At 51.4% G+C, this 13,275-nt stretch overlaps 2 protein-coding genes across 2 annotated transcripts; both read right to left on the bottom strand.

Moving 5' to 3' along the window:
* Positions 1 to 70: 70 nt before the first annotated feature.
* Positions 71 to 3,476, bottom strand: Cmtm5 (CKLF like MARVEL transmembrane domain containing 5). Its single transcript, XM_050126156.1, has 5 exons — positions 3,179 to 3,476; positions 2,271 to 2,423; positions 1,751 to 1,843; positions 1,488 to 1,572; positions 71 to 144 (listed from the first exon to the last, which is right to left on the bottom strand). The coding sequence occupies exons 1-5, from the start codon at positions 3,302 to 3,304 to the stop codon at positions 71 to 73; spliced, it is 531 nt and encodes a 176-aa protein (XP_049982113.1). The 5' UTR covers positions 3,305 to 3,476.
* An 829-nt stretch (positions 3,477 to 4,305) lies between these two features.
* On the bottom strand, positions 4,306 to 7,378 carry Il25 (interleukin 25). The gene is made up of 3 exons (XM_050126196.1): positions 7,205 to 7,378; positions 6,807 to 7,033; positions 4,306 to 4,826 (listed from the first exon to the last, which is right to left on the bottom strand). The coding sequence occupies exons 1-3, from the start codon at positions 7,211 to 7,213 to the stop codon at positions 4,571 to 4,573; spliced, it is 492 nt and encodes a 163-aa protein (XP_049982153.1). The 5' UTR covers positions 7,214 to 7,378; the 3' UTR covers positions 4,306 to 4,570.
* Between the last annotated feature and the right edge of the window lie 5,897 nt (positions 7,379 to 13,275).

Below are 13,275 nucleotides of genomic sequence, written 5' to 3'. Positions count from 1 at the left end.
AGGTACCAGAACACACAGATAGGAAGACAGGAAGCAGGAGGCTGGGGAAATCTACTCGAGGGAAGAGTAGTCACCAGAGGAAAGCATGGCACCACACTGCCCCAGGCTCAGGATTAAGGGCACAGCAGGACTTGAGGCCACAGCCTAGAGGGAAAAAGGCATTTCAAGAGAAGAACAAAGCATTGAAGAGAGGGGACAAGAAGTCAGCTGGACTGGAACCACTTAATGGACCACAATGGGTTCCCCCAGCTGGGCAGAGAAGTACTGCCTATAGACTGTCATGGACCACACAGTTCCTCCTTTCCAAGCCTATTTGCCCAGCTGTTACCTCAAAATCTCTGGTGTCAAGTATAGGCTCTGTAGTCAGGAAACACTCAGGAAATGTGTCCTGAGGAAGTGCCAGCCCGGGAAAGTGGATCCACTGGCAAAGGGGTGGGCCCCTGTTTTCGGAGCTTCAAAAGAACTCAAAACAGTATCTAGATCAAGACAGTTCTGTTTCAGTGTCAAGATGTTCTAGACCCAGCTCTGCTACAAATAAGGAGGTCACCTCCCACTAACTAAACCCCCCTTTTCTCCTATATAGAATGAGGGAGTGTGACCAGTTCATATCGAGGAGTTTTTCCTTCAGTGCTGGTATTTTAGGAATTTCTCCTAAGACCTTTGGCGGTCCTCTTCCCTATGGTCTGCCAGTCTGACCCTCACCATGCCACAAGGGGGAGCTCTGCACAAACCCCAGAGAAGGACCTTAGCCCACGGCTGACAAGGTGTGCTGAGCTGTCAGCCTCAGGAAAGCAGCCCAGCGCACAGCAAGGTGGCGCCTTCCTCTGGTGTGTCAGACTTAGGTATGAAGTTTCTTCAATCTGACCCTGGCTCCCTCGCCCCAGGATCTTGGCTCTCCGGATCACTCTTCCCTATGGATCACAACGAACTCTTTGGCTTCCTTACTCAGTATGATTTTCTTTTCTTTTCTTTTTTTGAGACAGGGTTTCTCTGTGGTTTTGGAGCCTGTCCTGGAACTAGCTCTTGTAGACCAGGCTGGTCTCGAACTTACAGAGATCCGCCTGCCCCTGCCTCCCGAGTGCTGGAATTAAAGGCGTGAGCCACCACCGCCCAGCGGTCTCAGTATGATTTTCAAGGAAGAAGAAGACCCACCAGTAGGATTTGAATATTTTAATTTGGGAATGACTTGGAGGCGCAGCAGCCTGCCCAGCCCCCCACAACTCTACCACTTTTCACAGGTCCCCTGGGACTTCTCAAGCACACGTCTCTATAGACATAGAGTAGATGATGGGCACTTGGGAGGTTCAGTGAATCCAAAGATGACAAATCTGGGCTCCGTGGTTCCTGTGTCTGGTCGTGCGAGCCAGGTAAACCTGGAATCACTGCTGGTCCCCTGTGGAGATGTAGCCAGGCAGGGAAGCCATGTATGACTACAGTATCTGGGGCAGAGATAGCAGCATCTCCTCTTGCCGGGCATAGACACTCACCCTCGGTTGTCCTAGGCATCAGCTCAGTTCGGTAGATCTTGAATGCATCATAGGCAAAGACAGAAACCAAGATTATGCCAAAAACCTGTGTGGGAAAAAAAAAGGAATGGGGGTGTCTCAGCAGAGGTTGTCAGACTAGGAGAGGGGGGTCAGGAAGAAGTAAAGGGATGAGGTATAAGCAGATTTAGGCTTTGGTTTGGACACCAGAAGTGGGCCAATACCCCAACCACAAGTCCTGGAGATCATGGCAGGGATGGACTCACAAAAGCAGCAATGGCAGCCCCCTCCCTCGAGGTCACAGCAGCAAAGGAGACCACCAGGAAGATGATGATGGCGCTGACGCAGCGGAGGAAGTCCTGGGGAACCAGAGGCAATGCGGGGAGGGGGTCATTACCAGTGGGTTTCCCAAGCCAGTGAGCTTTTCCAGTCTGATCCTCAGAGAATGAATTGCTGCCCGGGGATACCTCTGGACACAGGTGAAAGACTTTCAAGGGAGTGAGCTCATAGCGCTACACAGAGGATGGGAGCAGATTAATCTAGATCAGCCAGGAGGCAGAGCGGACTGAGCAGGCCTTGGATGTGTGGGAGAACAGGCCTACAGTCTGTATGTCCCCTTGGCAGGGGCACTCTGATGGGCCAAAGCTCACTTTTGAACATAGGCCACAACGTGAGTCAAAACACAGCTTGACTGTGGGGACGGAAGGGAGCCGTGAGACAAGGAAAACTGGGCAACCGGAGAGAAGCAAGAGACCAGGACGGGATGGGAGAGGCAGTGTTCCTCACCAGACAAGGCCAGTTAAGTCTATCGAAGCGCTGGTAGTACTGGGTGGCGTAGAGGAAGAGGAAGGCGAGCGTGATGAAGAACTCTAGCAGCGCTGCTGCCATGTAGGCAGAGATGGAGGCCGTGAAGCAAATGAAGATGACGAAGGTCAGGGCCTGCGGGACCAAGTATGGTGCACTCTCTGAGGAGACCCAGGCACAGATCGGGCCACAGTCACCCGGAGCCCCCTTTTCTCTTGCTACCCAGCCTCACTGAGAGGGAAGAGTTCTCAATGAAGATCCCTGGTGTCAGGGATCATCAAGGGCATCTCCATCCTCCAATCCTGCCATCCCAGGAATCCCAGCAACTCCAGTTGTTTGGCCAATCTGCATATCCCCAGGGGAGTCCCCAGAGCACAGGACCCAGAGCACAGCCAGCTACAGAACCTCTGCCCAAAAAGCTTTCCCTACTCCAGGCTGCGACAGACAACGCAGATGACAGCAGCCAGAAGAAGACAGACTGGAAAGAGGCTCCGTATCAGCACAGTGATCTTGCTCAGCAACCAGGGAAAGCCCAAGAGGAGACGCTCATGGACCACAGCTGACAGACAAAGCGTGGCTGCAGGAACTCTACCCTTTTGGGCACATCAAGAAGTAACCCTCCTAGAAGCTGGCGGGAGACAGTGAGCCTCCTTCCTGGATATCCTCTCCCCACCCCGCACCCACGTCTCACTCCCTCTAACTTCAGTCCTGCAGCAAATGGTACGCGTTGTAATTGTCTCCAGAGAGACGGCAGAAAGACCAGAGTTGAAAAAGGTGTGCCTGGGGCTGGAAGGGGCTGTGAAGGGGTGAGCACAGGAGGCCAGCACAGGTCTGCGGCAGGGATCGGGATGGGAGAGACGGAGGCACCAGGTTGGGGAGGTGGCTGTTACCAGCTCAGTTTCCAGCAGGATGCCTTTGAGGGAAGACAGGAAGTTCTTGTCCACACCGAAGCCCTGGAGCCCTGAAGCTGCTCCTTCCTCTGGGGGCCGCTCCCGGCAATCCCAAGCATTGAACATGTCTGTGAGGCTCACAGGGCACAGACTCCCCCTCACCAGACTCACAACAGCCCCGGAAAAGGAACAGAAATCTGATTAGGGGAGCAGACAGGAGGAAGATGGTGCTTCAAGAGCCTGAAAGTGATGCTGGGCCCTGCTGCGGGACTCTCTGAGAAGGCAGTCCCTAGGGGAGGCTCGGCCAGATGGGCTTCAATCAGCTAGCTGCCCAGAGTGCCTCTGCTCTTGCCTGTAGGGCCCCTAGGAGGCATGGGGAGGGGTGAGGGAGAGGAGGTTAACCCTCCTCTTCCTCCAGCCTAATCTAAGTTGGAGAAAGAGAGAGGGGAGAGGAAGAGATGGGAAAGAAACCAAAGGGGTTGGGGCGGGGGGGTTGGGGGGAATGAGAGAGAGACAGAGGCAGAGCAAGGAGTTCCCCAGTACCCAAAGCCTGAAGACATTCATGCCCCCTCCCATAACCTTAACCCGCTTCCTTGGCTGGGCCTTTCTCTCTTTTCCTTTAAGGGAGGTGGGAACTGGAGCCCAGCCCAGGCACTACCCTGCTGGACCAAGCTGCAACAGCCAGGACCAGAGGACAAAGGCGGATTGTTAGGGAAACAAGGGGGCGCTATGTGCCTACTGCAGTGCCTCAATGGGCTTCTGTCTCTCCCCCATGTTGAGCTGTCTGACCCCCACTCTTACGTTCAGGGATGGACCAGTGAGGGGATGGGTGTTTGCAATGGACACCAGGGCCAGTGACGGAGCGGAGAAAGTACTAGAAAAGGAAAAGGGATCCAGTTGGGGCCATGGATGCCAAAGACAAATGAGACCATTTTGAAATTATGGATATTTATTTGGATAAATCTCTTCACATTTAATAACAGTTTTCTCCTCAGAATCATCCATGTCAAAGTGGTTACACCTGGCTGCCTACAGAGTCAGTATTCACAAGCAAACAAAATGAAGGGCAAAGGGGGAAATGTGGAGAAAGTGCCTGTGCCGAAAGTCAGAGGGAAGGAGGAGTCAGTAGTGTGGCTTCCAGGGTCAGCAGGCCCTTGGAGACGTCTTCTGAGAGGGAAGGCCATGACAGCATCTTCCAGCAGCCACAAACGGAAACTGAGCTGCTCCTTCCCAAAAGTTCTTTCCGAAAGTGCAAAAGTAGGGGGTTTCTCCCCAAGTTCTCCATCTTGTCCCAGGACCCTGGTGCTTCAGCAGAGCTCTGGAGGGCTTGAGAGCCCAGGTACCCTGGCCCGCTTCGGCAAGACTTCAGCCTCAGGTAGGTGGCAAGCGTGACTAAGAGCTTATAAGGGGCCGCACACACACACAAGCTAAGGAGACGCGGTAGAGCTTACGCTCCAGACAGTAGCCATGATGGCAACCTTGCTGTCCGTGGCATGGCCGCCGGTAGAAGACCGTCTGGTTGTGGTAGATTGGTACCGAGTTGCCCTTTTGGTCCATGTGGGAGCCTGTCTGCAGGCTGACACAGTGTGGGCACAGGCAGCGCGCATGGTACAGGTCCTGGGGCACCCGGTTCAAGTCCCTGTCCAACCTGTGGGAAGAGAACTGATGAGTTCCGGAGGGACAGGTGGGCTGGAGAAGTTGGAAGGAGAAAAGGGTGTGGCTGTGGACTTGGCTTCTTAAATCTGGTCTGGCATCCGATACTGTGTCACTTTAAATGCACCCCCTCCTCTCTTGAGATTTATTCTCTCCAACTATAGTATAGGTAGGGGACTAAAGAGTGGCTTTCCCAGTGGCACTGAATGCCAGGCCCTAGCCATAGTAGCTTCTTTCAGAGGCAGAGGAAGGTGAGTAGCCTCCTGCCAGCCTCCGCCAGACCAGCTCTGCATCTCTCTGATAGGCACGAGGCTTCTCAGTAAGGTATTGTATGTTTTTGTGAGGTTTTAAAATTATAATTATTACAAAACTAAAAACTGGCATGTGACCAGTATGGTGGCACATGCCTATAATCCTGGCACTTGAGAGGTGGGGCAAAGAGTGCCATGAGTTTGAGGCTAGCATGTGTCATATAGCGAGCTCCAGGCCATCAGGGCTACTGAATGAGACCCTGTGTCACAAAAACAAACAAACAAAAACCCTCAACAGCCTGACAGCCAAGCATAAACGGATATATAACCAACACTGGCCATTTCCAAAGCACCGGTCTTACTTCCCAGGGAGAGCTGCTTCATGTCCAGATATTGTCCAAGCAGATATTACAAGCCCATTTTGGACATGGGCAAGAATTTTTTTTTTTTTTTGCCTATTCAGAAAGGATTTGTGGCAAAAAAAAAAAAAAAAAAAAAAAAAAAAAAAAAAAACCAGACCAAAACAAAATAAAAGAACCCAACTACTTAAAAGAAGATATAAAAAGTATTGTGTCCAGCAGCCTAACTAACAGGAAGCCCCAATCTGGTAGAACCATTTCCCATACAAGCCCTGGGGAGACTGGGGTCCAGCTACTGCAAATGCTTCCCAAAGCAGGGTCCATAGTAAACACCCTGGGGGTTTTCTTGCCATTTGTTTGTTTTTAACGCTTCTGCAATCAAAGCTCGGGGACACCTGATGGTCTCTTCTGTGCCGACTTTCTCAAGCACACTTGATACCATCACTTTTTTGCTGCGCAGCAGCTTGTGAGACAAGTGTACAGAGCTTGGGTTGGAAATGGTCTGCTAAGAGGGACTCAGGGCTCACTGCTTCTCAGAGAAGAGGATGGTAAGCTGAGCCCACCCCCATAGACACATCTTCCAGGCAGCCTCTGAGACTACTCCAAAGTATGATGAACTGGTATCTTAGACATACTATCAGAGCTGACCCACTCCCTATACCAGAGAACGTCTCTATGCCCCTCAGAGGACAGGCTAGGCAACAGAGACACGTGGGGAATGAGCACAGAACCCTGGGAAGAAACAGACCCGCAGAAATAGGCTTAGGACCCCCTAAAACTCTAATTTGCAATATTTTGTTTCTCTGCCCCAATTTCATATCATGGCACAAGTAGAGAATTATCAGAGAATTAGCATATTTATGTGACACACTATGTAGAAGACCAAGAGAACCATGATTTTGATTAGAGATAAGAAGCCTGAGATCTAGCCACCCACATGCCTCACAGGAGCCGAGTGACAGCATTTGACACAGTGGTGCTTTGTGTCTGCATCACATATGACAGCTAGACACTTATTAACACTTTAGTTAGAAGAATAGAAGTTATGGGAGAGACCAGACAAGAAACAAAATCAACACAAATATGGGTTTTACGTACATTGTTTCGTTTGATCTATATACTAGCCTCTAGAATGTAATCTAGGGAGAAGAAGGAAGGAAGCCAGCCTGAACTTGGAAACATCACCCAACATAATGCAATGAGAATAGAGCTGAGACTCAAATTCAGGCCTGTTGTAACTCCCAACTTCTCCGGTCCTTACAATTAAAAAAGGCTGATAGGTCAAATTGGGTGGAACTTTCCAGGTCCCTCATCCATCCCCTGGAGGACACATGAATACACCCCGGAGGGAAACAGTAGACTCACTCATAGCTCCAAGGAGAGATGGCCCTGGTGTTGAGGGGCCCATCACTGCTGGCCCTGCAGGATTGTGTGGGCTGTTTAAGAGAGACAGAGGCAGTGTTCCACGTCAGCAACTCCGGAGTGGAGTCTTGTTCTTTGCTGGGGCAGCAGCTGGGCCAGTGACTGCAGTCACTCTGGGTGTGCAAACTGGCCGTGTGGGTTCCCACTATCACAGCCAAGAAAGCAGCAACCTAGAAGCAAAGGCCAGTGAGGAAGCTACTCTCAGGTCCCCGTCACACATGAGCCTCCCCTGGCAGCTCCCTGAGACCAGAAACCTGGCCGCTCAGCCTGCCTGCACACTCAGTACCATCCCTGCGCCTTTTCCTCTCAGCCAATCCGCCTCAGACACCGGGGCCACTCACCTGGTACATGCTGGACACGGCTCACTCACTCAGCCACAGGTACTAATCCCGCCTGGCAGGCCTTCTGGAAGCAGGCTGACTGGACCAGTGGAGGTGCCCTGGTTTTATTTTCAGCAAACCTGTTTTGTTTATTCAAATTTATTTCCACTATCTTTTGGAGGGAGTGACCTGAGATTAAAAAAAAAAAAAGAAAACCAAAAAGAAAAAAAAAAAAAGGAAAAAGGAAAAACCACCCAACAATAACATAAGACCTGGAAGTGTTGCCAAAAGGTGTTTAAATGTTACCCTCATGGAAGTTGTAATAGCTGTCATTATCAGCCTGGCAGCCCATTGGGTAAACTGTTCCTTACCACTTTCCGGGCGGGGGTCGTAGTAAGAGCATCTGCAACTCTGTCTCTGTCTCTGTGAACTGGCATCATGGGAATTTCCCTGGTTGGTTTATTACCTCAAATTAAAGAATGTCGTCTGGTCTTCCTTCCAGGGGCACCACTTTCAAGACTTCTGCTGCTTACTCCTGCCTAGGACCTGACCTCCACTGTCCCCCTCTTCTCACCAGCCGTCCCCATCACCTGTCTAAATGAACACTTCCCTCTTCCTTGTCTTTTTTGTCTTTCATCCACTCTGTCCTCAGACCCCTCCTCATTTTAACGACCCCAACTCTTTGAGCACCATCATCTGTCAGCATGAGTTCTCTGCCAGTGTCCACTACTGTCCCCAGTTTCCTTTTGCCCTCTCAGTTTGCCACCCTGTCCCCGACCTCTTCCTGGGATAAGGATGCAGCCGTCACCAGACAGTGCTACCAGAAGCATATGCAGAAGTTTTCTGGTTGGGTGGGCAAGATGGCAGGAAGACGTTGTGGGTGAACGTCCACACTGCACAAATGAGAAAGCGGATCGTGGAGAAAAGAACACCGTGTTACCTAAGACCTAGCGGGAGGTCTCACCCCTGTTCACAGAGCCCCAGGAACACACAGCAAGGACAAGCTGTCACTCTCGGGCCATAAGGGAGCCAACCTACTCAGCCTGTGCATTCTCATGGGCCTTATTGGATAGGTGAGAGTGTGCAAACTCCAGAAAGACAGATTCCCAAGACACAGGTCGGTCACGGTCCAGCCTGCGGGGGAGGACTGTGCAGACACCGGCCATCACTCTTCATGCAGGCCTTTCTCTGTTTGCCCAGGGATCTATGCCCCACCCCAATACACTCATACACATTGTCTCTAGAATAATGTGTACTGATTTGCATGTGCTTTCCCTCAGAAAATACTCCTGAAGTAACCAAGGGATCAGAAAGTAAACAAAGGGAACCAGGAATATTGTGTACCATAAAGAACCACTCTTTCAAACCCTGTCTCGAAAAAAACCAAAAAAAAAAAAAAAAAAAAAAAAGAACCACTCTTTCAGATGCCATAGGACAAAACAGCCCCAAAGGAGAGCTGTCATGACAACAGAGAGCACTCTCAAGAATTGGAAGAAACAGCTTTGGCGACTCTTAGGGCCCTGAAACAGTGGAAGGCACTGAGGAGAAACCACTGGTGGCCAAGGTTAGGACACTTAGGAGGAGCAACACGACCAGGAATATCTTCAGCTGATGCCCATGCCCACCCTTGCCCCGAAGTTCCCACCCTTGCACCAGGGGTTCCGGACGCTGTCTCCCTATATACGCTGCTGGCCTTGTCTTGCTCCTACACACTTGAGTGTGCCCGACATGGATGGTACTGAGCCCAATAGTAAGAGCACATCATCGTATTATGTCCTGATACTAAAACTATGGCAAGAAAAACCATAATCCTCCTATTACAGATGGAGAACGTGAGACCCAACAGAATTTAATAATCTACCCAAGGTTATGCACGTAGAAAGACTGAGCTGCTTTTCAGTTCCAGCCCTCAATAACTCTGAACCTAAGCTCCTGTCTCTTTAAGACAGGAAACCATAACATTTGGCATGAGCCCCTCCTTAGCTGGCAGTGGATGGAGGGGAATGTGTACCTGTTCGCTTGTGTTGGACATGTTTTATTTGCACCTGCCCAAGACCACAGGGCATTCCTGCCCGCTTTGGCGTTCAGCCCTGGTGGCTGGGATCCATTGTTCCAGCTTCCTGTTCCCCAGCCTTTTGTCTGGCACATGGCCTCAGGTGGCTTGTGGTGTTCCCTAGCAACCCTAAGCCCAGAGTAGGGTCCTTTAGCTAGCAGTGCTGTTTCAGAGAGCAGGATTCCTACAGGTCTCCTCCAGCCGCACCCTGGGGAGCAGAGCTTGACCGGCACACAAGGGGGCGCTCTCAGGCACTAAAAATGATCCCTAACTTGTCTCAGCTGCTGACAGTGCAGAATGGAACCGGCCTGGGTGACTGGGACATTGTTCTTCACAAGAGGCATTTGGGGTCTCTCTCTGGCTCTGTAGCTCAGGCCAGAGGAAAGCTCTGGAAGGCAGATGGGATATCCCTCTAAGTACACGGTCTTCCCCGGGGTTGGCTTTCCCCATAGGTGATGACCAAGCTGACCCATGAACCTATTCTCTGAGCCACAGGCCCCCACCCCACCCTGCTTGCTCAGCCTCAGTCCTTATCTCATTAGTAGCTTTGTGGGACTCTTTAGGGTGACTCCCTGCCATGAGAAACATTTTCCAGAGGGTTTCCTCCTGGGGTGACTAGTTTTGGAATCCCTGAGTCATTTCAGCTTCCAGGGAATCCTTGGGGGTGTGGGGGTGGCACTGGGGAGAATCCTGGAGGCGGGAGCGAAGAAAGGTTGGCCCAACATCTGACATAAGGAGTACCCTCCCAACGTGTCCCTACTTGCCTGGGCCTGACCTGGTAGCCAAACAGGGCTGGAGTTTCTACCCCTGTACCCCTGGGAAAAGAGGTAAGCACCTACCAGGAAAGGGCGGGGAGAACGTGATGAGCTTCATCTTTTATCCTTTGCTTGAGAAAGCTCTCGAGGCTTGTGGTGAGTTCGAATACAGCTACTCTTAAGCTTATTAAAAGGGTACTCATGCCCCTACCTGCTACCTTGAAATTTTAGTCTGTTCATGACCTCGGATGCTCCTTCTGCACGTCCTTCCTCATCGGTAAGAGTGTACGTGGTATTGTGTTTGCATCCCTGGGGGGAAAGGCGGCATCGATGTGAGTGACCTTAGAGATACCAAGATTAGTTGACCTGGACCTAAGGTCCTAAGACAGCGCAGCAGCCACAGGACTCAGCTCCTTTTCACTCACCTTCTAAGAAGCTAGGACTGGAGGTACTAGGATATTGAGATCCTCATCTGCCTGCTGCTAAGCAGGTGCTGCTCTTGGCAGTGGGGCATCCCCATCACACTCTCCCAGGGACCTAGCAATGGCAAAGACGGAGACTTCTGGAATGGTGTTCCCACATTCTGATTTGTAGGTAATAACGACCCTCGATGCTAGTCATTTATAGAGATTTATTTTTATTATTTTAATTATTAGTATGAGGGATGGGGGATATGCACATGAATGGAGGTGCCCACAGAAGTCAGAGGTGTGAGATCCCCCTAGAGCTGCAGGTTACAGCTGATGTAGGTACTGGGAATTGAACTCCGGTCCTCAGGAAGAGCAGTATGTGCTCTTGACCACTGAGCCATATCTCCAGCCTGCTAATTGTTTTTTTTTTTTTTTTTAAATACAGTTGTAAACTACAGAACAGTTAAGCTCAGGAGACTACCTTCAAGGAGAACCCAGTTTGTTCTGGGGAACACACGGAGCTAGCAGATGAAGACTGGAAGGACCCGGGAGAAGGCACCTTTCCAAGGAGAACCCAATTCTGCCCTATATTCATAGCCTCTGTGTCCATCCATCCACTTACCAAATATTTATTAAGCGCCCACTACACACCAGGCACTGACATTCTAAGCGTTAGAGATGAAGAGGAGGACAAGACAGACAGCACCTCTTCCTCCTGAGGCTTACAGTTTAGGAGACAGATGAAGGACAACGAAAAAGCTACACTCGGACTATAATAGAGTGCGGTGAAGAAAAGGAAACGGTGTTGTGGCACGGGGGGTGGCACAGAGTTGCTGTGGAGACAGGAGGGGGTGGGAAGGCCACTCTAAGTGGGAACGCGGTTTTGGCATGATGATGGGAAGGGTCTGGAGGAAGGATAGCCTAACCAAACTCCTAGAGGTGGGGATGGGTTTGACACATTTCACAAGCACATAGGACAAAGGGAATGGAAAACTAGGGGTGATGGGGAGAGTGGGGTGAGAGGAGGTGGAACATACGGGTGGGAAAAGGACCCTGCTGGGAGGAGGGAAGAGAAGGAGAGAAGATGGAGGCCTGGGAAGACAGAAAAGAGTTCCTTCCTTACTACTCTTTAAAAGACGGAGCCAGGGCAAACCGTGCCATAAGATGAGAGGAGGCTGCTCTCTGCAAGGTACCAGCCCCTGAGTTTTCCCCTCCATGTGCACCCTGAAGCCAGAACTCTTTCGAGTATGAGTAACTGAATACCTTCAACACTAAAGGAGAGGGCAGAAGAAAGGGTATATGGATCTGGGAAAGGCGCCCACCCCCTCAACTAAGAACATCCCGTTTTCATGAAAACCCTGTCAGAGGGAGGAGAAACCCTTTGAAGAAAAGCAATGTGCCGGGCACTTTCCATCTGTGTTCTTCTCACCAAAGCAAGGGGGAATGAAAACTCCAAAGTAACATAGCTAAAAAGCCAGGACTTACTCCCAATACAGAAGCTGCCCCTTACCTGTATTGTTTCTGAGGCACTGAGAGTCCCGCCCATTGCTCAGATTATCACCTTGCCTGGACCATTGGCATCCTTTCTACGTAGCTTCTGGCCTGCATCTACTTCTCTGTGCCCATCAGAGCACTTATGTCTGGGGACCAAAGTGCCTTGCCCATCTTTGTTTTGTACTGGTGACCCTGGGTAGGGGTCATACTGCGTCACTCCCCAACAGTGCCAAAGCAGCCAAACCAGATCATCTCCCCCAGAACTGGGGTCTGGAGGATAGAAAGTTTTCCCTAGTGAGCACCTCCAGCCAAACTGGAACTGGGGTAGGACAACTCTCACTTCAGACCTACCGAGACACTTTAAGGTTCCTTTTCTTTCTAACGGACTCTGAGTATGTGGGTGCGTTCTGCACTCCAGCCGAGTCCGGAGCCAGCACCATTCATCCTGTGTTCCTCCAGAAACTGTCACCAAGTCATCTCAGTGCCGCCTCTCCCCTCTGCAGAGGCTTCCAGGCAGTAAGGTGGGGAATGTCTGGGGCAAACACTCTTCCCGCGGGTGGTCCTGGGAAATGCCTGTGGGTAAGGCTGTGACACACTGCGATGTGACAAAGAGTGGTCTCAAAGCCAGCAGTTCACAGAGGTCCTTAAATAGGAGTTCGGATGTTCTTTCCTAAAGAGGTTGCAACTAAACTCTTTATTTTGTGCTTTAAGCGTTCATTTGTTTACGTTTACGTAGACACTGGAAATACACCGCAGCCTTCCACCTCTGTTTAGCAGCCTGGTTTCCAAATACCAGGAACACCCCACCCACAATGGAAGAAGACAACTCTCTCAATCCTCCAAGAAGTTCTGCTGTGTATCTTCTCAAAGTTAAGGGCCAGCGAAGAGGGGTGACTGGAGGAAGGCAAGTAGGAGGCGTTTAGGAGGCAAAGAGCTGAAACTCCCGATTCCAGGCCCTCTAAAAGAGTTCTGCCCTCTTCTGCCCACGGTCTCCACCCCAACTGCTCCAGTAGCTGCAAAAGTCAACCTGAAGAAGAGAAACAGGCCCAGACTGGCAAAGGAGGCTAAAGGGCGGCGCAACCTGACACCCTGCGATCTGGGGCCAGACTCAGGATTCACGTCCTCTCTCCTCTCTCAAGGGCCAGGATCTTTGTCCAACACACCAGACTCCAAGCCTGGGCCCGGGTGGACCTCCCCGGCTCGCCCCCCCCGCCCCCCCCCCTGCAAAGTCAGCGCGGTGAAACCGCCTGGACCCCAGCGAGCCGGAAGCAAGCGCGTTCCCTCCCTCGGGACGGACAGATGTGGGGCTAATGAAAGGGAGGCAGGGAGAGGCGTGGGGCTGGCGGGGGGGGGGGGGGGGGGGGGGGGGGGGGGGGGGGG

Source organism: Alexandromys fortis, unplaced genomic scaffold (genome assembly GCF_014885135.2).
Source record: "Alexandromys fortis isolate MF-2015 unplaced genomic scaffold, M_Fortis_MF-2015_v1.1 scaffold_258, whole genome shotgun sequence".
In the NCBI taxonomy this organism is placed as follows: domain Eukaryota; kingdom Metazoa; phylum Chordata; class Mammalia; order Rodentia; family Cricetidae; genus Alexandromys; species Alexandromys fortis.
Note: the sequence above shows the minus strand (reverse complement) of the source record. Positions and strands in the feature narration are given on the sequence as shown.